Source organism: Oncorhynchus mykiss, chromosome 17 (genome assembly GCF_013265735.2).
Source record: "Oncorhynchus mykiss isolate Arlee chromosome 17, USDA_OmykA_1.1, whole genome shotgun sequence".
In the NCBI taxonomy this organism is placed as follows: Eukaryota; Metazoa; Chordata; class Actinopteri; order Salmoniformes; family Salmonidae; genus Oncorhynchus; species Oncorhynchus mykiss.
The window spans coordinates 60,600,070-60,624,379 of record NC_048581.1 but is presented as its reverse complement, the minus strand read 5'-3'; the positions used below and the strand labels follow the sequence as shown (position 1 = coordinate 60,624,379).

At 42.2% G+C, this 24,310-nt stretch overlaps 2 protein-coding genes across 2 annotated transcripts; both read left to right on the top strand.

Moving 5' to 3' along the window:
• The first annotated feature begins 5,666 nt into the window (after nucleotides 1-5,666).
• LOC110494266 lies at nucleotides 5,667-8,132 on the top strand. Its single transcript, XM_021569206.2, has 6 exons — nucleotides 5,667-5,799; nucleotides 6,014-6,116; nucleotides 6,289-6,461; nucleotides 6,670-6,783; nucleotides 6,895-6,985; nucleotides 7,553-8,132. The coding sequence occupies exons 2-6, from the start codon at nucleotides 6,050-6,052 to the stop codon at nucleotides 7,630-7,632; spliced, it is 525 nt and encodes a 174-aa protein (XP_021424881.2). The 5' UTR covers nucleotides 5,667-5,799; nucleotides 6,014-6,049; the 3' UTR covers nucleotides 7,633-8,132.
• A 13,325-nt stretch (nucleotides 8,133-21,457) lies between these two features.
• Nucleotides 21,458-24,292, top strand: LOC110494265 (caveolin-3). The gene is made up of 2 exons (XM_021569204.2): nucleotides 21,458-21,807; nucleotides 23,273-24,292. The coding sequence occupies exons 1-2, from the start codon at nucleotides 21,691-21,693 to the stop codon at nucleotides 23,612-23,614; spliced, it is 459 nt and encodes a 152-aa protein (XP_021424879.1). The 5' UTR covers nucleotides 21,458-21,690; the 3' UTR covers nucleotides 23,615-24,292.
• The last annotated feature ends 18 nt before the right edge of the window (nucleotides 24,293-24,310 follow it).

The window sequence follows — 24,310 nt, the reverse complement described above, 5'->3', positions numbered from 1 at the left end:
GACAACAGCTGAGGTTGGAGCTCTGGCTTGTTTTTTCGTACTGTTCCCACCATCGTCAGCTTCCTCTTGAGGAGCTCCTGTCCCAGCTTGTGCGAAGTAAAAAAGTTAGCGCATGTGATGTTGTGGCCACTGGGTCCCTGTGTCATGTTCAGGACAACCCGCGTCCCTTGATTCTTGTTAGGGGCTCTGCAATCTGGCTTCCCCATATACACTTGCAAGTTCCACGCATATGATGAAGCAGCATCACAGGCAGTCCAGATCTATATTCCATATTTTGTGGATTTAGACGGTATGCACTGTCTGAAGGGGCAGCGGCCCCTAAATGGCAAGCTGCTCATCAACAGTAACGTTGGGCCCAGGGTTGTAAAACAGGTGAAGCGGATAATCCTGGAAATAATGTGAAAGTTTTCCATTGTTGCATGGAAAAGTTATCTGCCAGTTTCTGCATCCCACAGGGATTATGTGGATTCCCCTTTGGATCTAAAAACACCAGCAAGGATAAGGACCCCAAAGTATGCATGTAAATGAGTTTGGTCCATCTCCTTCCATCTCTCTCCAAAAACACACCTTCCCTTTTAGATTAGTGCAGTCCAGAAGGATTTTCTGGATGGTGTCTGGGATGAACAGTTCAAAAGAAGACTTTATGTCCTGCACATGAGTAACATGAGTAACATGAGTAACAGCCATCCGCTTCGGCCCTGGTTGCATCCTTATCATATTAGCAGCCATGCAGGGTGGCTAATTCCTTGGGCAAGAAGACCATTAAATTTCACAATGTTTCGACATCCATATTTCTCCTGCAGGCTGCTGATTAGCTGGTTCTGACGGGCTGGTCCTGGGGCTGGCTGAGGGTCAATCTCATCCTCTTCTTCCACCTCACTGTCAGTCTCCGAATTGACAGACATGATCCTCATATTTGGAAAATTCTTCATTTTCCAAAGTGGAAGACATTCCTTCCACACTAGCTTCTCTCTCTGCAAAAAAAATTCTAAGGCTCTCTGAGCAGAGATTCTTTTTGCCATACTAATTTATTTATTGGTAAGGAGCCACACATGCAAAGCTGTTATTTGTTGTGTCCCTCCCTCAATTTGTTCCTGGCTGGGCTGGTGAATACTGAATTTTTAAAAATGTGTTGAAATACAGTGCCTTGCGAAAGTATTCGGCCCCCTTGAACTTTGCGACCTTTTGCCACATTTCAGGCTTCAAACATAAAGATATAAAACTGTATTTTTTTTGAAGAATCAACAACAAGTGGGACACAGTCATGAAGTGGAACGACATTTATTGGATATTTCAAACTTCTTTAACAAATCAAAAACTGAAAAATTGGGCGTGCAAAATGATTCAGCCCCCTTAAGTTAATACTTTGTAGCGCCACCTTTTGCTGCGATTACAGCTGTAAGTCGCTTGGGGTATGTCTCTATCAGTTTTGCACATCGAGAGACTGGAATTTTTTCACAATCCTCCTTGCAAAACAGCTCAAGCTCAGTGAGGTTGGATGGAGAGCATTTGTGAACAGCAGTTTTCAGTTCTTTCCACAGATTCTCGATTGGATTCAGGTCTGGACGTTGACTTGGCCATTCTAACTGGATATGTTTATTTTTGAACCATTCCATTGTAGATTTTGCTTTATATTTTGGATCATTGTCTTGTTGGAAGACAAATCTCCGTCCCAGTCTCAGGTCTTTTGCAGACTCCATCAGGTTTTCTTCCAGAATGGTCCTGTATTTGGCTCCATCCATCTTCCCATCAATTTTAACCATCTTCCCTGTCCCTGCTGAAGAAAAGCAGGCCCAAACCATGATGCTGCCACCACCATGTTTGACAGTGGGGATGGTGTGTTCAGCTGTGTTGCTTTTACGCCAAACATAACGTTTTGCATTGTTGCCAAAAAGTTCCATTTTGGTTTCATCTGACCAGAGCACCTTCTTATACATGTTTGGTGTGTCTCCCAGGTGGCTTGTGGCAAACTTTAAACAACACTTTTTATGGATATCTTTAAGAAATGGCTTTCTTCTTGCCACTCTTCCATAAAGGCCAGATTTGTGCAATATACGACTGATTGGTGTCCTATGGACAGAGTCTCCCACCTCACCTGTAGATCTCTGCAGTTCATCCAGAGTGATCATGGGCCTCTTGGCTGCATCTCTGATCAGTCTTCTCCTTGTATGAGCTGAAAGTTTAGAGGGACGGCCAGGTCTTGGTAGATTTGCAGTGGTCTGATACTCCTTCCATTTCAATATTATCGCTTGCACAGTGCTCCTTGGGATGTTTAAAGCTTGGGAAATCTTTTGTATCCAAATCCGGCTTTAAACTTCTTCACAACAGTATCTCGGACCTGCCTGGTGTGTTCCTTGTTCTTCATGATGCTCTCTGCGCTTTTAACGGACCTCTGAGACTATCACAGTGCAGGTGCATTTATACGGAGACTTGATTACACACAGGTGGATTGTATTTATCATCATTAGTCATTTAGGTCAACATTGGATCATTCAGAGATCCTCACTGAACTTCTGGAGAGAGTTTGCTGCACTGAAAGTAAAGGGGCTGAATAATTTTGCACGCCCAATTTTTCAGTTTTTGATTTGTTAAAAAAGTTTGAAATATCCAATAAATGTCGTTCCACTTCATGATTGTGTCCCACTTGTTGTTGATTCTTCACAAAAAAATACAGTTTTATATCTTTATGTTTGAAGCCTGAAATGTGGCAAAAGGTCGCAAAGTTCAAGGGGGCTGAATACTTTCGCAAGGCACTGTAATGTATCAAAATAATGTATTGTAATAACATTGTGCAGGTTCCTGCAAGACATTGCGTAGTTTCACACACTACAAAGGGTAAAGAGTGTGAGAAAAGCAGGAGACAGGCAGGTTCTTGGTGCTATGTTGAAACAGCAGGCCCAGGGAGGAGGAAGACAGAGTGAAGGCACACAGCAAACCTTTTTGTTACATTTTAACTTGTTTACACCTACACACACTTTTACACAATTTTATTACCCTCGGATTCAGTGGACTCGAACACCACCTATGTAATATAAATATGTAGGGGGGTGCACACTGTGCACTCAATGAAAATATGTTATTTTACATGTTCTTCACAGAAAATGAGCCAAGGCCAATGAGTCTCAGGTTGAAAGAAGTATTAATTGTATCATTTTCTTCTAATATACATTGAAAATGGGTCCCACAGACCCGAACACCACACAAGGGTCAATAATTAGTTATTGTAACACCTCATCGGGCGGACATCAGATTAACATCCAATTGGTTACTATTTGATTTCGTAACCATTGCCAATCATTGATTGATCATCAAAATTCTTGGTCCGGTTAAGTTTATGGGCCCACTTTTCACAACTACAACAACAAAATATGCCATATTGTCAAACATCTTGAGGCCATAATAAACACCAGTGAAAAGTCTGGACACACCTTCTCATTCAAGGGTTTTTCTTTATGTTTACTATTTGCTATATTGTATAATAATAGTGAAGACATCAAAACTATGAAAAAACTATGAAAAAAGCGCAAAACAAATGAAAATATATTTTAGATTTTATATTCTTCAAAGTAGCCACCCTTTGCCTTGATGACAGCTTGGCAAACTCTTGGCATTATCTCAACCAGCTTCACCTGGAATGCTTTTCATTCACTCTGCCGTCCAACTCATCCCAAACCATCTCAATTGGGTTGAGGTCAGGTGATTGTGGAGGCCAGGTCATCTGATGCAGCACTCCAACACTCTCTTTTTGGTCAAATAGCCCTTACATCGCCTGGAGGCGTGTTGGGTCATTGTCCTGTTGAAAAACAAGTGATAGTCCCACTAAGCTCAAATCGCTGCAGAAAGCTGTGGTAGCCATGCTGGTTAAGTGTCCCTTGAACTGTAAATAAATCACCAACAGTGTCACGAGCAAATGTGTGGGAACCACACATGCAGAGATCATCCGTTCATCTACTCAGCGTCTCACAAAGACAAGGCGATTGGAACCAAAAATCTCAATGTGGACAGATTTCCTCCATTGCTCGTGTTTCTTGGCCCAAGCAAGTCTCTTCTTATTATTGGTGTCCTTTAGTAGTGGTTTCTTTGCATCAATTCAACCATGAAGGCCTGATTCACGCAGTCTCCTGAACAGTTGATGTTGAGATGTGTCTGTTACTTGAACTCTGTGAAGCATTTATTTGGGCTGCAATTTCTGAGGCTGGTAACTCTAATTGACTTATCCTCTGCTGCAGAGGTAACTCTGGGTCTTCCTTTCCGGTGACGGTCCTCATGAGAGCCAGTTTCCTCATAGCGCTTGATGGTTTTTGCGACTGCACTTGAAGAAACGTTCAAAGTTCTTGACATTTTCCGTATTGACTGACCTTCATGTCTTAAAGTAATGATAGACTGTCATTTCTCTTTGCTAATTTGAGCTGTTCTTGACATAATATGGACTTGGCCTTTTACCAAGTACGGCTATCTTCTGTATACCACACATACCTTGTCACAACACAACTGATTGTCTCAAATGCATTAAGAAGGAAAGATTTCATAAATGTACTTTTAACAAGGCACACCTGTTAATTGAAATGCATTCCAGATGACTACCACATGAAGCTGTTTGAGAGAATGCCAAGCGTGTACAAAGCTGTCATCAAGGCAAAGGGTGGCTACTTTGAAGAATCTCAAATATGAAATATATTTTGATTTGTTTACTACATGATTCCATATGTGTTATTTCATAGTTTTGATGTCTTCACCACTATTCTACAATGTAGAACATTTTTACAAATAAACCCTGTAATGAGTAGGTGTGTCCAAACCTTTGACTGGTACTGTATATAATATGCACGAAACAAAAATATAAACGCAACATGTGAATTCATGGTCCCATGTTTCATGAGCTGAAATAAAAGATCCCAGAAATGTTCCATATGCACAAAAAGCTTATTTATCTGACATTTTGTGAACAAATTTGATTACATCCCTGTTAGGTATAATTTTTCCTTTGCCAAGATAATCCATCCACCTGACAGGTGTGGCCGATTAACAAGCTGATTAAAGAGCATGATCATCACACAGGTGCACCTTACGCTGGGGACAATAAAAGGCCACTGACATGTGCAGTTTTGTCACACAACACAATGCCACAGATATTTCAAGTTTTGCAATCCACAGGCCACAATCAACAGTCTGATCAACACTATGCGAAGGAGATGTGTCATGCTGCATGTAGCAAATGGTGGTTACAGCTGATACTAACGGGTTTTCTGATCAATTTTATACAGGGATCTGTGACCAACAGATCCCTGATTAGGGCATCATTTATTTATTTATTTATTTATTTCAATTAACAGATTTCTTTATATGAACTGTAACCAGTAAAATCTTTGAAATTATTGTAGGTTGCATTTGTATTTTCATTCAGTTTACATATTATAATGATGACATTAACTGTACTGTAGCATCTTTCATATGCACCCATTAACACCCATAATTGTCCTAGGAAAGCAGAGATAATTTGTGCAGGATTATAGTACAGTATAGATACAAAATGCTGGGTTCACTCAAGTAACACGTTGCGTTCTCAACAGTAATCTCACATTGCACACAGTGACATTACAGATCCCAATGACTGATCAGTGTTGCAAAATCTGATGGAAATGAACACAAACATGACCTGACATGACTTGCAGATGATATCTCAAGCAGAACTTCTCAACATCTCTGTTTATAAGGCCCTACATTTTGACTGAGAAGACACCTGAACTTTCTGAATACTTTTTGAGGAAGGCAGAGGTCATCTTCTCTCTGCTGACTTTGGTAAGGATATTTATGATTTACTCATAACAAAGCTATGTATGCCACAAATAGATCAAATAGATTTGTACCCGTCGCTCTCAAAACATTGTAGAAGTGAAATAATAATGCATATATTTTGTATGGACTTATTTTATTGTGCATAAATCTGTGATATACTGTATATTCTGAGTAACACACTGTGTTGGTATAACTCTGTACATGAAAATAACTGCAGTGAGACTACCAGAGCACCACCATTGTCCAGGTCATCATGGGAGTCATGACTGTGTCTGTTCTTTTCTGTGTCCTCCTCACCTTCCTGGGGACCAAGGTGACTGGTGAGTGACAGCCATGCTTGAGCTCAATCCCATCTCTACTCCAGATACAGTGTACATAGAAACGTTTTCCATAATTTACTCTCAGGATTTTTTCGTTTGGTTCAATCTGTTGTTGTGGTAATTTTGCATGGAACATACAGCTTGCAGGGATGTGAAATATTTGTCTTCTCAGGGAGGTCTCCACCAGGGTATCCCAATTTACCCCAACCAGTGGAGAGATTTGCAAGAAGATCTGAACCAATTGCAGATCTGTACCAGTGTCCATCTGGGTTTTCTCGACCCAACCATTTCTGGAGCACTTGCTACCGTTTCGACAGCAGTTTGAAGTCAATGTCGGCGGCAAATGTAAGTTTCATGACTGATGTTTACTGACAAGCATCCCATTTAGAGTGATGATACGTGAGGTGGAAGATAGTTTGTTGTATTGTTCATTCTCAATATATGAATATGAATGAGATGGAACGCCTATATCAATTCAGCTTTATGGATGATACAAATAAAGACAATGAATGAATATGAGAAGTCAATGTCATGCTCTTGCTTCCTCGTACAGAATGCATGCCGTCAAAGAGGTGGATCCCTTGCTTCTATCACTAACAGTAAGGTGTACGAGTATGCTCTTTCCCTGGTAGAAGATGGATATATCTGGGTTAAGGGGAGCCATGAGGTAAAATACCCTATTCCTAGTTCCCAAAGCACTCTAATTTAATATTTATTTTGGTTAATACTGACTACCAATTAAATACTGATGTTAACTTTTCCCTTTTCTCCCTGGCAGTCTGGATTTCCCCAGAAGAACTGGTTGAAAGGCTCTGTGCGTGACCAGAATGGAAAGCATGAGGGCTGCTTGGCATTGGTGAAATTTGGTGGTCAGTATCGCAAACTTATTCTTGTTTTGGTAACAGTAAACAATAGGGGTCTGGTAAAATTACTTTTATAGGGACCACAGATTAACTGTGTTTATATAGTTGTGCCACAACTGTCTAGACAAATGTGCTCTGGAACCCCACTTCGTGGAACCCCAAGTAGAATGATCTAAGGGCTGGATTCAATCCGTATCGCAAACGTGCAGAGGAACATCTGCGTTAAAACTCCATTTAAATTTAAACTCAATGTTCCCTTGTTCGCAGAGAATGCATTCATGGTAAATGCTGCATATGTCATCTCAATCAGAAATTAGCTTTACATTTTAACTCGGATGTTCTGCCATACGTTCCACGATACTTCCACGATACGGTGAGCAGGAGTGCAATGTCGATTCACTCCATAGTGGGTTTTTATAGTGGTAGAGGAGCTCCTCTGGTTAAATACAGAATGAGAAAGTTCTGTCATTTCCATTCAGTGAAGGGTCAACAGCCGTACGTACCTGCTGTCCATGGTCATTGTTCTTCTGTTCTGCCTTGCCCTGAAACTCACAAGGACATTCTCCTTTACAGAAAAAACAGGTTTTGATGATATCAGCTGTTCCAGAGTGGACAACACCGCGTTCGCTCTCTGCGAGATAGAAACGTCTTAATTCTTCGTGTAAGAAGGCCAGACAGAGAGTGGATTTTGCCAATACTCTGTGATTTTCTTTTTCTACTATCGCACCAAATTGTTCTGAATTGACTTTAAGTCTAATACTCAGAGACAATATCATGAAAAGTGATGTAATGGCTACAGATTCATACATAATGATACATTGATTCAATTGTATTTCACGTGGCCTTTTTTCTACTGAAATTAATAGTCTGGTTTTGCAATGGAATTGTCACTGTAGTATTCTGGAAGCTATCTTTAAGATACTGTACCGAACATGCGGGTACATACAAAAAGGTTTGATTCCCTTACAATCCCATTTCAAGATGAATTATATAATTATGAAAACAGACAGTTATTCTCAATACTTACTCTAACAGTGGAAATAGTCTATATCCATTATATCTGGAATATCTATTGAATTTGTGAAATTGTTGTGCCATGTACATCCCTCCTTGCTTCCTTGCATATCTTTTTGAATAAAAACATTCAGCATCACCCTGTCTCAGCATGATCAACTTATATCACTGTAAAATAAACAACATCAATCAGTAGGGTCATCTCAACCAGCAGCACTTACATAAAGAGTATGTGCACTATCTATTCATATTTTATTGATCATATTTGTTAACATTATTATAAAGTGTTATGATTGTTTTTAATATCTGTGTTCTTGCATGTACATTGATTAATTGATTAATCTTATGCTACACACAGATAAATAGCATACATTTTTCTAAACAAATCCAATCAGTTAGTTTGATTTATTGCACCTGTTACTGAAATGGTTGTTCCAGTTTAAATGGTTTAGGTAGTCTCCTTATCAACTTTCCTAACCCTGACAGTCATTCCAAATGCAGGTTGCAGGTGAATAAAAATTCAAACTATTGGATGTCCTAACCTTGGCCGGATTCCAATAGGAATTATACTTCACTTTGCAAGCCAGTATAATGTTTCTTGCAGGCCTGATGTGGACTGTAAAGCAGGAGTTTCCTAAAACCACTGCGGTAGGGTAAAATTAGGCCATCAACGTAAGTGCTGATGATATATGTGTTGTAATGTTGTAGAGTTACATTTTAATGATAGCATTCACCTAGGTACTCATTTGTTGCGTGTTTGAATCTCATCATGGACAACTTTAGCGTTTTAGCGAATTAGCAATTTTGCAACTACTTACTACTTTTTAACTACTTAGAAAGTTAGCTAACCCTCCCCTCCCCTTAACTTGAACCCTTTAACCTAACTCCTAACTCTACCCTTAATCTAAACCCTAACCTTAACCTCTAGCCCAGCTAATGTCAGCCATCTAGTTAACGTTAGCATTAGCCACCTAGCCATCCAGCTAAAGTTAGCCACAACAAATTGGAATTCGTAACATATCATACGTATTGTAAATTCGTTACATATTGTACAAATTGTAATTCGTAACATAACATGAATTGTAATTCATAACAGATCATACAAGTTGTAATTCTTCACATATGATACAAAATGTATGATGTACATCCACAAATTAATACATACATACCAAACATAACATATAATACTTTTTGAGCGTCCCTGTTGGACGTACTGCCAAATTCTCTAAAACGACGTTGGAGGCCGATTCTGGTGGAGAAATTAACATTCAGTTCTCTGTCAACAGCTCTGATGGACATTCCCGCAGTCAGCATTGCAATTGCACACTCTCTTAATACTTGAGATATCTGTGGTATTGTGTTGTGTGACAGAGCTGCACATTTTAGTGGCCTTTATTTGTCCCCAGCACAAGGTGCAACTGTGTAATGATCATGCTGTTTAATCAGCTTCTTGATATGCCACACCTGTCAGGTGGATGGATTATCTTGGTTTAGGAAAAATGCTCACTAACAGGGATATGAACACATTTGTGCATACAATTTGAGATAAATACGTTTTTTGTGTGTATGGAACATTTCTGGGATTTTTTATATCACTTTGCATTTATATTTTTGTTCAGTGTCAAATCTGCTTACTCGTGGTAGCTAGTCAATTAAATACTTTTAAATGTTTCATTTTTAACTAGTTAGTAAAAATGTATTTCTACATATTCATATTCTATTCTTCACCTTGAAATTGGGAAGTATGATCAGTGGAGGCTAGGTTTTGTAGTAGATCAGTGGAAAAAGGTTCAATTCCATAAAAGGCAACAAAATGTAAGAATTGTGCCAGGGGTTTTACTGTACATTTCCAATAGTCACAGTGTGCATGTCAACATTACAGGGTTGCTTAACTTCAGAACCTTATCTGCACCTGATCACAGGTCAGTTAAGGACATTGGTTGCTACGACTTTAGTTGCTTGTGTTTCGAACAGCATTACTATACAGTATCTGTATTATTTTTTTTATCATCTTTGAACATTATTCAATGTATCGTCCTACATTTGTTCATTAAGGCAGGTAAAACTACGGTTTTAACTTTGAAGAAGTTTTCGGGGACACTAGTGGTCATATTTGGTCTCTTAGGCTACTGTTCATTCTGTGTAATATTACATAACTATCCATGCAAGTCTGGAAAGGTGCTACAGTACAAATGCAGGTGAACATGCGAAGCAATGGGAGGAACAATGTAAGAACAGAAAACTGATGGGTGCTTACTATTTGAAATCTGTGAACCTAGCTAATTATTGAATGATTATTGATTCCATTGAGTTTATGGGCTCAGTTTTCACAACGAGAACAAGAACAAAATATGTTATATTGTCAAACATCTTGGACCTTAATACCCACTATATAATACCCATTAAACACGATCATTTTCATAGGAAGCAGAGATTATTTGTGCAGGCAGTATAGATACAAAATGCTTTGTTCAGTCAAGTAACACATTGCATTCTAAACATTAAAGTCACATTGTACACAACGACATTACAGATCCCAATGACTGATCAGTGTTGCAGAATCTGATGGAAATGAACACAAACATGACCTGACATGACTTGCAGATGATATCTCAAGCAGAACTTCTCAACATCTCTGTTTATAAGGCCCTACATTTTGACTGAGAAGACACCTGAACTTTCTGAATACTTTTTGAGGAAGGCAGAGGTCATCTTCTCTCTGCTGACTTTGGTAAGGATATTTATGATTTTGGTGTTTTACTCATAACAAAACTATGAATGCCAGATAAACTTGATTTGTACTTGTCACTCATTAAAATGATGTAGAAGACCGGCCGCGACCGGGAGGTCCGTGGGGTGACGCACAATTGGCCTAGCATCGTCCGGGTTAGGGAGGGATTGGTCGGTAGGGATCTCCTTGTCTCATCGCGCACCAGCGACTCCTGTGGCGGGCCGGGCTCAGTGCGCGCTAGCCAAGGTTGCCAGGTGCACGGTGTAGCCTCCGACACATTGGTGCGGCTGGCTTCCGGGTTGGATGCGCGCTGTGTTAAGAAGCAGTACGGCTGGTTGGGTTGTGTATCGGAGGACGCATGACATTCAGACTTCGTCTCTCCCGAGCCCGTACGGGAGTTGTAGCAATGAGACAAGATAGTAGCTACTACTATTTAGTAGCTAAATTGGGGAGAAAAAGGGGTAAAATTAAAAATAAAAAAAAACAATGATGTAGAAGTGAAATAATAATGCATATCTTTTGTATGGACTGTTTTATACATAGTTATTTAGTTTCTGAGTACACACTGTTGGTATAACTCTGTACATGAAAATAACTGCAGTGAGACCACCAGAGCACCAGCATTGTCCAGGTCATCATGGGAGTCATGACTGTGTCTGTTCTTTTCTGTGTCCTCCTCACCATCCTGGAGACCGAGATGACTGGTGAGTGACAGCCATGCTTGAACTCAATCACATTTTCTTTCCAAACACATAGAGCATTTTTCCATAATTTACTCTCAAGATTTTGTTGTTTGGTTTAATTTGTTATTGTGGTAATTATTCATGCAACATACAGCTTGCAGGGATGTGAAATATCTGTCTTCTTCTCAGGGAGGTCTCCACCAGGGTATCTGGGATTAGCTGCACTAGTGGATAGATTTGCCAGAAGGCCCCCACCATGGCCCAATCAGAACCCATGTCCTCCAGGGTTTTCTCGACCCAACTGTTACTGGTGAACTTGCTACCTTTTTGACAACAGTTATTCCTTATTCCTGGAGTACTCTAATTTAATATTTATTTTTATTAGTCAAGGACCTTATGTAACAGTATAACTTTAGACCGTCCCCTCGCGCGAACCAGGGACCCTCTGCACACATCAACAACAGTCACCCACGGAGCATCGTTACCGCGGCCCTTGCAGAGCAAGGGGAACTACTACTTCAAGGTCTCAGAGCAAGTGACGTCACCGATTGAAACGCTATTTAGCGCGCACCGCTAACTAAGCTAGCCTTTTCACATCCGTTACACTCACCCCCCTTTTGACCTTCCTCCTTTTCCGCAGCAACCAGTGATCCGGGTCACGGCACCAATGTAACAGTATAACTTTAGACCATCCCCTCACCCATACCCGGGCGTGAACCAGGGACCCTCTGCACACATCAACAACAGTCACCCACGAAGCATCGTTACCCATCGCTCCACAAAAGCCGCGGCCCTTGCAGAGCAAGGGGAACTACTACTTCAAGGTCTCAGAGCAAGTGACGTCACCGATTGAAACGCTATTTAGCGCGCACCGCTAACTAAGCTAGCCGTTTCACATCCGTTACACTTAGCTACTACTGACCACCAAGTAGATGCTGACATTGACTTTTCCCTTTTCTCCCTGACAGTCTGGATTTCCCCAGAAGAACTGGATGAGAGGTTCTCAGCGTAACATGAATGGAGAGAGTGAGGACTGATTGGCACTGCTGAAAATCAATGGTCAGTAACACAAACCGTCTGGACAAATATACTGTACAACCTTTCTGGAACCCCAAGTATAAGGATCTGTGTGGTCTGTAGATGTTGGGTGAGCAGGAGTACAATTGAATGTCAATCCACTCCATCGTGGGGTTTATAGATGTAGAGGAGCTCTGGTTAAATACAGAAATAGACAATTCTGTCATTTTCATTGGCCGCTTTCAGGGAAGGGTAAACAGATGTACCTTTGTTCTGTCTTGCCCTTCAACTCACAAGGACATTCTCCTCTACAGGTGAAGCAGGCTTTGATGACATGAGCTGTTCCAGTATCGTCACCTCTGCCAAAACTCTCTGCAAGATTCATACTTCAATGGACTGACTTTTCCTAGGAGTCCAAACAGAGAGTGCAAAAGGGATTTTGCCAATACTCTCTGATTTTATTTTTCTAGTATTGTACAAAATTGTTCTGAGTTTGATTTAAGTTGAGTACTTTGAGACCATATAATGAAAGGTGACACAATGGCTACAGATACATGCATAATGATACATCGATTCAATTGTATTTTTGAAAGCAGAGTAAATACTTGAGTAAACAAGGGATACAAAGAATATTTGAAAGCACGTGCTTCCACACAGGTGTGGTTCCTGAGTTAATTAAGCAATTAACATCCCATCATGGTTAGGGTCATGTATAAAATGCTGGGCAGGCCATTATTTTTTGCTACCATGGTTATGCCCCCATAGAATCCACAGGGCACGAATGGTCACGGCCATCTGAGTCAACAGATCTCAACGCAACGGAACACTTATTGGAGATTTGGGAGCGGTGCCTGAGACAGCTTTTTCCACCACCATCAACAAAACACAAACTGATGTAAATTCTCGTGGAAGAATGATGTCGCATCCCTCCAATAGAGTTCCAGACACTTGTAGAATCTATGCCAAGGTGCATTGAAGCTCATGGTGGCTCGTGGTGGTCCAACACCCTGTTAAGTTATGTAGGTGTTTCCTTTCAATACATAATCATACTTTGATTCAATTATATTTTGGGTGGTCTTTTTTTATTGAAAATGATTGTCAGGTTTTGCAATGGAATTGTACAGATGCGGGATCTGAATTTGATCATTATTTTCTTGCTGAGGATATGCAACTTGTTGTGTTCCACTTTAAAATGTCAGACTTGATTAGCACTAAAAAAATATGTATCAACCCCTACAAAAAATGGCCATTAATTATAATCCACATAATAATAATTAAAATTTCCTGTTGCTCCAGGATAATTTTCCTGCTGTAACAAACTGGTTCAAATTAAGGTCTTACATCAGAATTCTGGAAGTTAAGATTCAGTAACAACCATTTACAGTTGATGTTGAAAGTTTACATACACTTAAGTTGGAGTCATTAAAACTCGTTTTTCAACCACTCCACAAATTTCTTGTTTAACAAACTATAGTTTTGGCTAGTCGATTAGGACATCTACTTTGTGCATGACACAAGTAATTTTTCCAACAATTGTTTACAGACGGATTATTTCACTTATAATTCACTGTATCACAATTCCAGTGGGCCAGAGGTTTACATACACTAAGTTGACTGTGCCTTTAAACAGCTTGGAAAATTCCAGAAAATTATGTCATGGCTTTAGAAGCTGCTGATAGGCTAATTGACATCATTTGAGTCGATTGGAGGTGTTCAAGGCCTACCCTCAAACTCCGTCTTTGCTTGACATCATGGGAAGATCAAAAGAAATCAGCCAAGACCTTAGAAAACAATTGTAGACCTCCACAAGTTTGGTTCATCCATAGGAGCAATTTCCAAACACCTGCAGGTACCATGTTCATCTGTACAAACAATAGTACGCAAGTATAAACACCATGGGACCACGCAGACGTCATACCGCTCAGGAAGGAGACACGTTCTGTCTCCTAGAGATTTACGTACTTTGGTGCGAAAAGTGCAAATCAATCCCAGAACAACAGCAAAGGACCTTGTGAAGAAGCATGAAAATTATGTGGATATATTGAAGCAACATCTAAAGATATCATTCAGGAAGTTAAAGCTTGGTTGCAAATCGGTCTTCCAAACGGACAATGACCCCAAGCATACTTCCAAAGTTGTGGTAAAATGGTTTAAGGACAGAAAGTCAAGGTATTGGAGTGGCCATCACAAAACCCTGACCTCAATCCTAGAGAATATAGAACATTTGTGGGCAGGACTGAAAAAGCGTGTGCAAGCAAGGAGGCCTACAAACCTGACTCAGTTATACCAGCTCTGTCAGTAGGAATGGGCCAAAATTCACCCAACTTATTGTTGGAAGCTTGTGGAAGGCTACCCGAAACGTTTGACCCAAGTTAAACAATTTAAAGGCAATGCTACCAAATACTAATTGAGTGTATGTAAACATCTTTGGTTAAGGTGTATGTAAACTTCTGACTTCAACTGTATATATATATATATATATATATATATATATATATATATATATATATATATTTATATTGTGGCGCACAAGCCACCTGGGAGAAACTCGTGAAGGCCTGGTGACAGACAGAATCTACATCACACGGTGATGGCTACCTCTGCTGGATGTGCCAGGTCTCGACGGGTCCTCCTAATTGGGGCTAATTGAGGTTGGTGAGTACTCAAGGGGCTGATTGCTCACAAGCCAGCAGGGCAACACACAGGAGGGTTGGAGGTAGACCTTGGAGGAGCTGTGGAGATGGACCAGAATACTACTGTTCACGGGGACGCATGCCAAGTCCGAGAGCCGTGGGAGGGGATGGAAGGAAAACCCAACCACCATGCTCCCCTATCTGACAGTCACCTGGGCTAAAGGACTGCAGCCGGGGAGAGTCGACCTGCTGCTGACGACCCCAGGTTGATGGAGACCAAGGGAGGTGTTTTGAGTGTGGCACCCGGGGTCGACGGTCACGACACCCACACTCTGTTGGATTCTGGGAGTGTATTAATGCTCGTACAAGACCGCCTGCTGGCCCATACGACCGACCGTGGTGAGGTCGGATGGGCCAGCAGGCGCACTTGTAAGAGCAGGCGCGCATGTAGGGGTAGACCTGCACGTCATCGTGACCCCACAAGGAAGCTGTCAGATGGTGGTGGGTGCCGTACCTGAGATGCTCTCCTCGTGGGACTAGATTGTGGGACGAGATTGTCCGCTGTTTGCGGCACTGTGGCGGCAGGAGCTGGGAAAAAGTGTATGAGCCGGCGACAAATGAGAGCGGGGAAGGACCGTCGCCTGCGCGGCAAGGTATCAAGCAATTGCCGACCCCGTGTCTACGGACCCGGAGTCGGGGTTCGAGGGGACTCAGGAACCAACTTCAACTGGTGAAAAACCGGAGGAGGAGCCCATGCTCCACCTCCTCGATTTCGAGGGACCCGCTGAGACACCTGCCCTGAGCCCCCTGAGAGGACAGTTTGGGACCGCCCAGTGGGAGGATCTGAACTTGAAAGTCGCCGCAGCCTGAGTGATAGCGGTGGATGGTTAGCTTCTTCCGGGGGTGAGTGACTGGAGATACCCCATTTCCAAATAAAACATAACCTGTTGTATCAAGTATTGAACAAACAGGGGTACTTCGATAGGTGCTGTTGCTGCCTTCCGGTACATCAGAATCGTTCTTCAGCTGGCCCACACCCTTTTTCTGGGGGTGCACCTGGGAATACCAAGTTCATGTCCTGTCTAATGAAAGATTTGTGTGCTCGCCTACAGATAAAGCAGTCCGGACCTCTGTCCCTCATCCACAGACGGATGGGCTCGTCGAACGGTTCAATAAGACGCTCAAACAAATGATGAGGAAGGTCATCGAGCGGGACGGGAAGAAATGGGACCAGCTACTACCCCACCTAATGTTCTCGATCCGAGAAGTGCCCCAGGCCTCCACTGGGTTTTCCCCTTTTGATCTCCTCTACGGGAGGAGACCACGCAGCCAACTAGATCACGCCAAGGAGGTGTGGGAAGCCCAGCAGACCCCCTTATGCAGTGTGATGGAACATCTATAGATGATGCGGGAGAGGATGACAGCCATATGGCCGTGGTAAGGGAACATGTGGAGAAAGTCCAGAATGCCCAAACCAAGGTCTACAATCGGGTACCCAGCCCGTGAGTTCCATGTGGGTGACAATGTGCTAGTTTAAATCCCCACCGCAGAACGTAAGTCCCTGGCAACATGACACGGGCCTTACGAGGTGACAGAGAAGCTGGAACCCGTAAATTACAATGAACAGCAGCCGGGGAGAGAGAAACCCCAACAGATTTACCACATGGAGAGATGGCAAGTGAGGACAGTCTTGGTTGTGTTGTGGTCAAAACACGGGATGTCAACGGGACCAGTGGTGGTCCCGAGAAATGAACACCACTTCCGCACCTGGCACGGTGAAAGATACTAAAGAGGCCAGACCGGATCCCAAGGCCCGAAGGAAGGCCGGGAAGCAGGAGGTGGAGGCTATGCTGAGGATGGGAGTCATTGAGGAGTCCCACAAAGAACAGTGCAGCCCCAGACGGTAGTCTGCATTTCTGCAATGACTTCCGGGAGGTGATCATCAGTTTGTTCGTTGCCTATCCCATGCTGAGGGTGGACAAGGTCATTGACCATTTGGGAAAGGCCCGAGACATCAGCATCCTTGACCTGACCAAGGGATATTGGCAGGTACCCTTGGCAGCCTCCTTCCAGGAGAAGATGGCATTCTCGACACCGGACGGCTTATACCAATACCGGGTCCTCCCGTTTGGTCTCCATGGAGCCCCACCCACGTTCCAGCGCCTGATGGACTGATTCTTCACAAGGAAGACAAAGGACAATGCCAAAGGACTAATCAGCCCTTCCCCTCTCTGAGGGGACACAATATATATTTGCTACAACATCTAAAGGACTGACTATGGTAGAATAATGATATAGTATCCATGTTTGGTAGCTGACAATAAGTCTGGTGCTATCTATATGGATGTATTTTCTCTGTGGTTCACAGGGTGAACTCTAAATTACTCTCAATAAGGTTTTATTGTCCTTTCAGGAATTCTGTCTCATTTACACTGGTCTCATCCTCCACACAAGTTCTTAGATGCTTCAACTACTTGTGGAGATTGGTCTTTGGTGGTCAGCTTACACTGTACACTTGGTATCATTTTGTTGGTTGGTTTTGGCTTGAAAGGTTACACCTTCAGATGTTGCAAATGGAATTACATGCCTTCATTTCCTAGGCTTCGAGGCCTCTGGCCTAGTAAGCATATTTTTTTGTCCATGCTTTGCCTTGTAAGTTAACCTTGGAATCTATTTGTCTAGAATAATGCTTTGTTAATTTCTGTATTGCCTTCTAACCTAAGTTTTCTTTTGTATGTGAATCAATTCATTTTACAAAGGTATTAAATAATACTTACTTTGATATTCACTTCTCATGACCATTCCTTGATGTTAGCCAGCTAAACACATAATACTTGCACATGGTTCAACTGTAGTGTCTTGCATATTGCTAATTATCTTCATAGAGTCAGATAAAAATGTTAATTATAGAAGTCGTATGTGAGGTATAATATCATATATACTGTACATAAAATGTCAAATATTACTACCCACTACATAGAGACGTACTGTAAGGACCTGATGCTGGACAGGAGAAGCAGGTATGGGGAGTCAGACATTTATTAGGGTATAGACATAGAACACGACAGGAACACCGTCAGCACACGGGTTAACAAGGGCATATGACTAACAATCCCGAAGCCGGGAACAGAGCTTGGGAACAGACAGATATAGGGAAGGTAATGACACAAGTAATTGAGTCCACGTGAGTCCAATGATCGCTGATGCACGTGACGGGGGGAAGGTGGGTGTGTGTACTGATGGTGGCTTGAGTGCATAATGCTGGGGATCCTGGCGCCCTCGAGTGCCGGGGGGCGTGACACGTACAGAAAGAGGGTAATTCGTAAATTTTCAATCTGAAAATTTTGTATAAAGATAAGCATTATGTTTTTAGATTATAAGAGTAATTGTTGGAGGCCTGAAACAGTCTTTCTCAACTCAAGTTCAACTGTCGCCGGGGCGCACTGCCTTCATATCATAGGCCTGCTGTAGCTAAAGCTTAATAATAGCCACACTATTCCAAACCTTCACAAATGTTTCTAAACTTTATTAGGGTAATATCAAAAACGAAATCGTACCATTTTTTACAGGGAAAATACGAGCAGTAGAGCAAATGTAAACTAGGGACAAAATGCACTGCCCTGCCCTGCGCCCCCCCCCCCCCCCCCCCCCCCCCCCCCCCAAAAACACACTATCCTGCCCAAAGCCCCCCAAAAAAACACACAATCCTGCCCAAAGCCCCCCAAAAAGCTTGACAACCCCCCCTATTGTAGACCACACCTCCCCCCAGTAAATTGAGATCTGTCCCTTATGCATATCGTGCATTGCTTATTACAAGTAATTCCATGACAAAACTCCATGACAAAAAAAGCACGTGAGATGCATTTTCCTAATTGTTAACGTATGTACAGTTGTCTGTTCCCATACACCTTAACCAAGTACATTTAAACTAAGTTTTTCACAATTCCTGACATTTAATCCTAGTAAAAATTACCTGTCTTAGGTCAGTTAGGATCACCACTTTATTTTAAGATTGTGAAATGTCAGAACAATAGTAGAGAGAATGATTTATTTCAGCTTTTATTTCTTTCATCACATTTCCAGTGGGTCAGAAATGTACATACACTCAATTAGTAGTTGGTAGCATTGCCTTTAAATTGTTGAACATGGGTCAAACGTTTCAGGTAGCCTTCCACAAGCTTCCCACAATAAGTTGGGTACATTTGGCCCATTCCTCCTGACAGAGCTGGTATAACTGAGTCAGGTTTGTAGGCCTCCTTGCTTGCACACGCTTTTTCAGTTCTGTCCACAAATGTTCTATATTCTCTAGGATTGAGGTCAGGGTTTTGTGATGGCCACTCCAATACCTTGACTTTCTGTCCTTAAACCATTTTACCACAACTTTGGAAGTATGCTTGGGGTCATTGTCCGTTTGGAAGACCGATTTGCGACCAAGCTTTAACTTCCTGACAGATGTCTTGAGATTTTGCTTCAGTATATCCACATAATTTTCACCCCTCATGAGGCTATCTATTTTGTGAAGTGCACCAGTCCCTCCTACAGCAAAGCAGGGCCACAACATGATGCTGCCACCCCCGTGCTTCACTGTTGGGGTGGTGTTCCTCGGCTTGCAAGCCTCCCCTTTTTCCTCCAAACATAACAATGGTCATTACGGCCAAAGAGTTATATTTTTGTTTCATCAGACCGGAGGTCATTTCCGTAGTCTGTTTTTTTTATGGCAGTTTTGGAGCAGTGGCTTCTTCCTTGCTGAGCGGCCGTTCAGGTTATGTCGACATGGAACTCATTTTACTGTGGATATAGATACTTTTGTACCTGTTTCCTCCAGCTTCTTCACAAGGTCCTTTGCTGTTGTTCTGGAATTGATTTGCACTTTTCGCGACAAAGTACAGTCATCTCTAGGAGACAGAACGTGTCTCCTTCCTGAGCGGTATGATGGCTGCGAGGTCCCATGGTGTTTATACTTGTGTACTATTGTTTGTACAGATGAACGTGGTATCTTCAGGCATTTGGAAATTGCTCCCAAGGATGAACCAGACTTGTGGAGGTCTACAATTATTTTTCTGAGGTCTTGGCTGATTTCTTTTGATCTTCCCATGATGTCAAGCAAAGACGGAGTTTGAGGGTAGGCCTTGAACACCTCCAATCGACTCAAATGATGTCAATTAGCCTATCAGCAGCTTCTAAAGCCATGTCATAATTTTCTCGAATTTTCCAAGCTGTTTAAAGGCATAGTCAGCTTAGTGTATGTAAACTTCTGACCCACTGGAATTGTGATGCAGTGAATTTTAAGTGAAATAATCTGTCTGTAAACAATTGTTGGAAAATTACTTGTGTCATGCACAAAGTAGAAGTCCTAACCGACTTGCCAAAACGATAGTTTGTTAGCAAGACCTTTTTGGAGTGGTTGAAAAACGAGTTTTAATGACTCCAACCTAAGTGTATGTAAACTCCCGACTTCAACTGTATGCATCAACACCTGCTGACCTGCAGTATCACTTGTGCTTTCATCAGTGCATGGATGAGTAGAGGTGGACGAGTCAATGACCGGTAAGGATACTGAGAGAGGATCACGTTAGCCTTTTATGAATGAAGGGAAGAGATGAAGACACCGAGCTGGGATTACCACATGAACCCTGTGCTAGTGACCTGAGGGTTACACAGCTAAACAACATTCAATGACTTTTGGCCTCTGTTCCTTTCCATCACTTGCCTGAAAGAAACGGAGAATCAAAACAAAATCAAATCATTCAACAAAAAAATAGTTGAATGATGACTGATCTGGAAAATTCAATGTATGATGCTTCTCATCCTTTACTTAATCCCTTTATCAGTTGTCACTCATTTAGAAAAAAATGTAGACATTTACTTATACAGATGTAGGATATTAATTAAAGGAAAATAATCCTGCTGCAACAGGAAAAGTGAATTATTGAGTGGATAATAGTCAATAGACATTTTTGTAGGGGTTGATAAATGTTTTGTTAGGGTAAATCAATTCTGAAATGTTAAAGTGGAAATTACAAACTTTAGAAGCCTTTTTAAATCTAGAGTACACTGCAAGTTTGAATGTTTTTCCGTGCAGGAACTTTCCTGCAACAACGGGGTGATCACATGAAGATCCTACATTTGTACTTTGCTAACTACGCGTACAGTATATTCAGTGGATTACTGTTTATGACAAAGACCTACATTCTTCCTTTCTGGAAGTTTTGGGTCAGTGTGGATCGTACATTAGTGAACTGTTGGTGTTAGTCGGAGCAGGAGTAGGAGAGTCCTCACTGCGTTGGAAATTCATGCCACCATGTGAACCCTGCCCAGCTGACCCCACAGCCCAGTGTGAAATTTGACACGGCTCTGGGGTCCCCTTTATGACATACTTTTGCTCTGTGTGAGCTATAGTGTGTGTGTGGTGTGTCGTGTGGCGTTAGGTCCCCATTTTCAGCAGGACGTCTGCAGCAGCTGTCCACTGGTATTTCAGCCGTGTCATCACAGTAGTGAGAGGGGGGATCAGTGAGACTGAGGGGGCTGCCTGCAGTCTACTTTTGTGGGTTCACTCTCGCTGTCCTTGGCCCCAGCCCTCCACGCCTCACTACTCTCCCTGACTATACCCAAGTCTAGTCCCACGGCCCCACCATGGCCGACCAGTACCAGTACAACACCAACGAGGAGAAGATTGTGAAGGACAGCCACACCAAGGAGATCGATCTGATCAACAGAGACCCCAAATTGATAAATGAGGATGTGATCAAGGTAGGTGAACCATGATGACGCCATCCACTCACACACACACTGAATTTACAGGTTTAACTCCTTTTTGCCTAAAGTAAGGAAAGACAAGTTTTAAACCTTAGTTTAAAACGTAAGTCTAAAGTCTAAACTTAAAGTCAACACAGTACACTGTAGTATGTTGCTGTGTTCCTGCCAGGAAGGTCCCAAAATAGCCCCAAGGCCTTGTGCCTCAACACGGCACCCAGGGTTTATTTCTGGAATGGGACTGAAGGGGTGTGACAGAAGGGGAAATTATGAGGCTGTTTCTATATTTCCCCAGAGCTCAGGAGAGCATGGAAGGAGATAAAACAGGGTGTATGGCAAAACTTTCATTCACTTGAGTGAGCCACGTTAAGCATGTTTCTTACATGTGAGGCCCAAGAGCACTACTTCTCTGGATTATATTGTGAAAAGTTTTGTACATGTTAAGTAGATGATAGGATTTATATCGAATGGAACACGTTCTATAATCCAGTATTATCTACACAATTGTAGTAGTTTAAGTTACAGTATGAGCTTGCAGTTTTAAAAAACTGTACAGAATGACATTTTCCTGTTGTCAAATCATTCATTTAAAACTTAGCTTGCTTTTTCTGTTTTGTCAACTTCAACTGCTCATCTAAATCGTACTAAGAAATGTTATATTAAAATACTAAGTATGGAAAGCATGTCTACACTTTTAAAGGTGTGTTAAAATGAATAGACTGGGATTCAGAAGTAGAACTTCTTATAATATTTAAAATGATGAAAATTGGTTTAGCTTTGTTAGGAATCTGTTGCATGTAACATCCCCCTGTCACGATCACTGACAAGTTCATTACCATTCAGGGTTGAGTTGCAGATGTCTATGCAACAGTGAGCCAGGATTTTGTAAGGACCAGGTATTGGATACTGAATACAACAAGCAATTACAAACTGGGCCATTGTAAGCCTTCATTTTACATGAAGGAACTGTTAGTTTCCGGAAACGTGATCCAAACCGTGATCTGAGATAAGTTCGGACTATAAGTATTCATCAAGTGTGCAAAACTGAGGGACATAGTTTTAAGTAAACTGTGTTTATTTCATTACTATGTACCCCAGGCATTAGTGATGATAACAGTCATGGTGCTGAGTCACAATAACACATGTATGTTTACATATCACATCGATCACATTGATTAGTGAAAAAACTGTGAAGGGATTTATGTGCATTGTCACCAAGCACATTGCTCTTGACTTTAAAAGGGAATTTACACTTGAGCCGACATCCGCAGCATTTACCGTGACTGCTTCGTGAACATTGCGAAAGTTACCTTTAAAAGGCATATTGTCAGCAGTGCAACGGGCTTGAATGACAACGTGCCGTTGATTGAATCCTGGCTCTGGTGTTGGGTCCTCAGACAACCCTCAACTCTTTCCTCAGTGAGGTTCCACTAACGTTGTCCATGGTATTCCCTCCCTGCAGGTGGAGTTTGAGGATGTGATCGCAGAGCCCGACAGCACACACAGTCTTGATGGGGTGTGGAAGCTCAGCTACACCACCTTCACCGTGTCCAAGTACTGGTGCTATCGCATCCTCTCAGCCATCTTCGGCATCCCTATGGCTCTGCTCTGGGGCTTCCTCTTCGCCTGCATCTCATTCTGTCACATCTGGGCTGTGGTACCCTGTATCAAGAGCTGCCTGATCGAGTCCCAGTGCATCAGTCGCATCTACTCCCTCTGCATCCAGACCTTCTGTGACCCCTTCTTTGAAGCCCTGGGCAAGATCTTCAGCAGTGTGAAAGTGGCCCTGCGCAAAGAGGTCTAGACACTCACACCACCGCAGTGTTTACACATGTTTGGATGAAACGCTACACCCTTTTTATCCACCAGACCAGATGACCAGTCCTGGTGTCCTCATATTTCCCAAGACACCCCCCCGCTACCCTTACCCAGCCCAAAGCCCAGGGCCTCGCCCGTCTCAACCCTTTGAGTCCTGACATGCACAGAGAGACCAGTGCCACAAGAGGCTCTGTGACAGCTGCAGCATGGTTGGGTGACAGCTCTGGCTCTGTTGGAAGGCAGAAAGCTGTCTGTTCATTGAGGGAATATAGGGCTGGCAGCCATGGCATGGGCAGGACTTGTGTCCCAGAGTGAATGTATTTTGCGATGCTGTGGAAAGTGGCTCCTCGGTCACATGACATAAACACCCCAGTGACACTAACGGCATTGCAGCACCCGTAGGACAATATACAATCTCTACTATATTGACCAATTCTGAATTGATATACTATATTAAACAGTCAGTGTGTGTGTGTGTGTGTGTGTGTGTGTGTGTGTGTGTGTGTGTGTGTGTATGTTTTGTTCCTAATGGTAAACTAGTCGATGTTGTGCAATGGAAAAGATAATTGTAGTGCTTGAACAAGATTATATCATGTTTTACAAAATGAATAAGATGCAGTTTCTTTACTGAATCATTTTGATTAAACACATCCTAAATTGTCAATTTTGCTTCACATTTCTT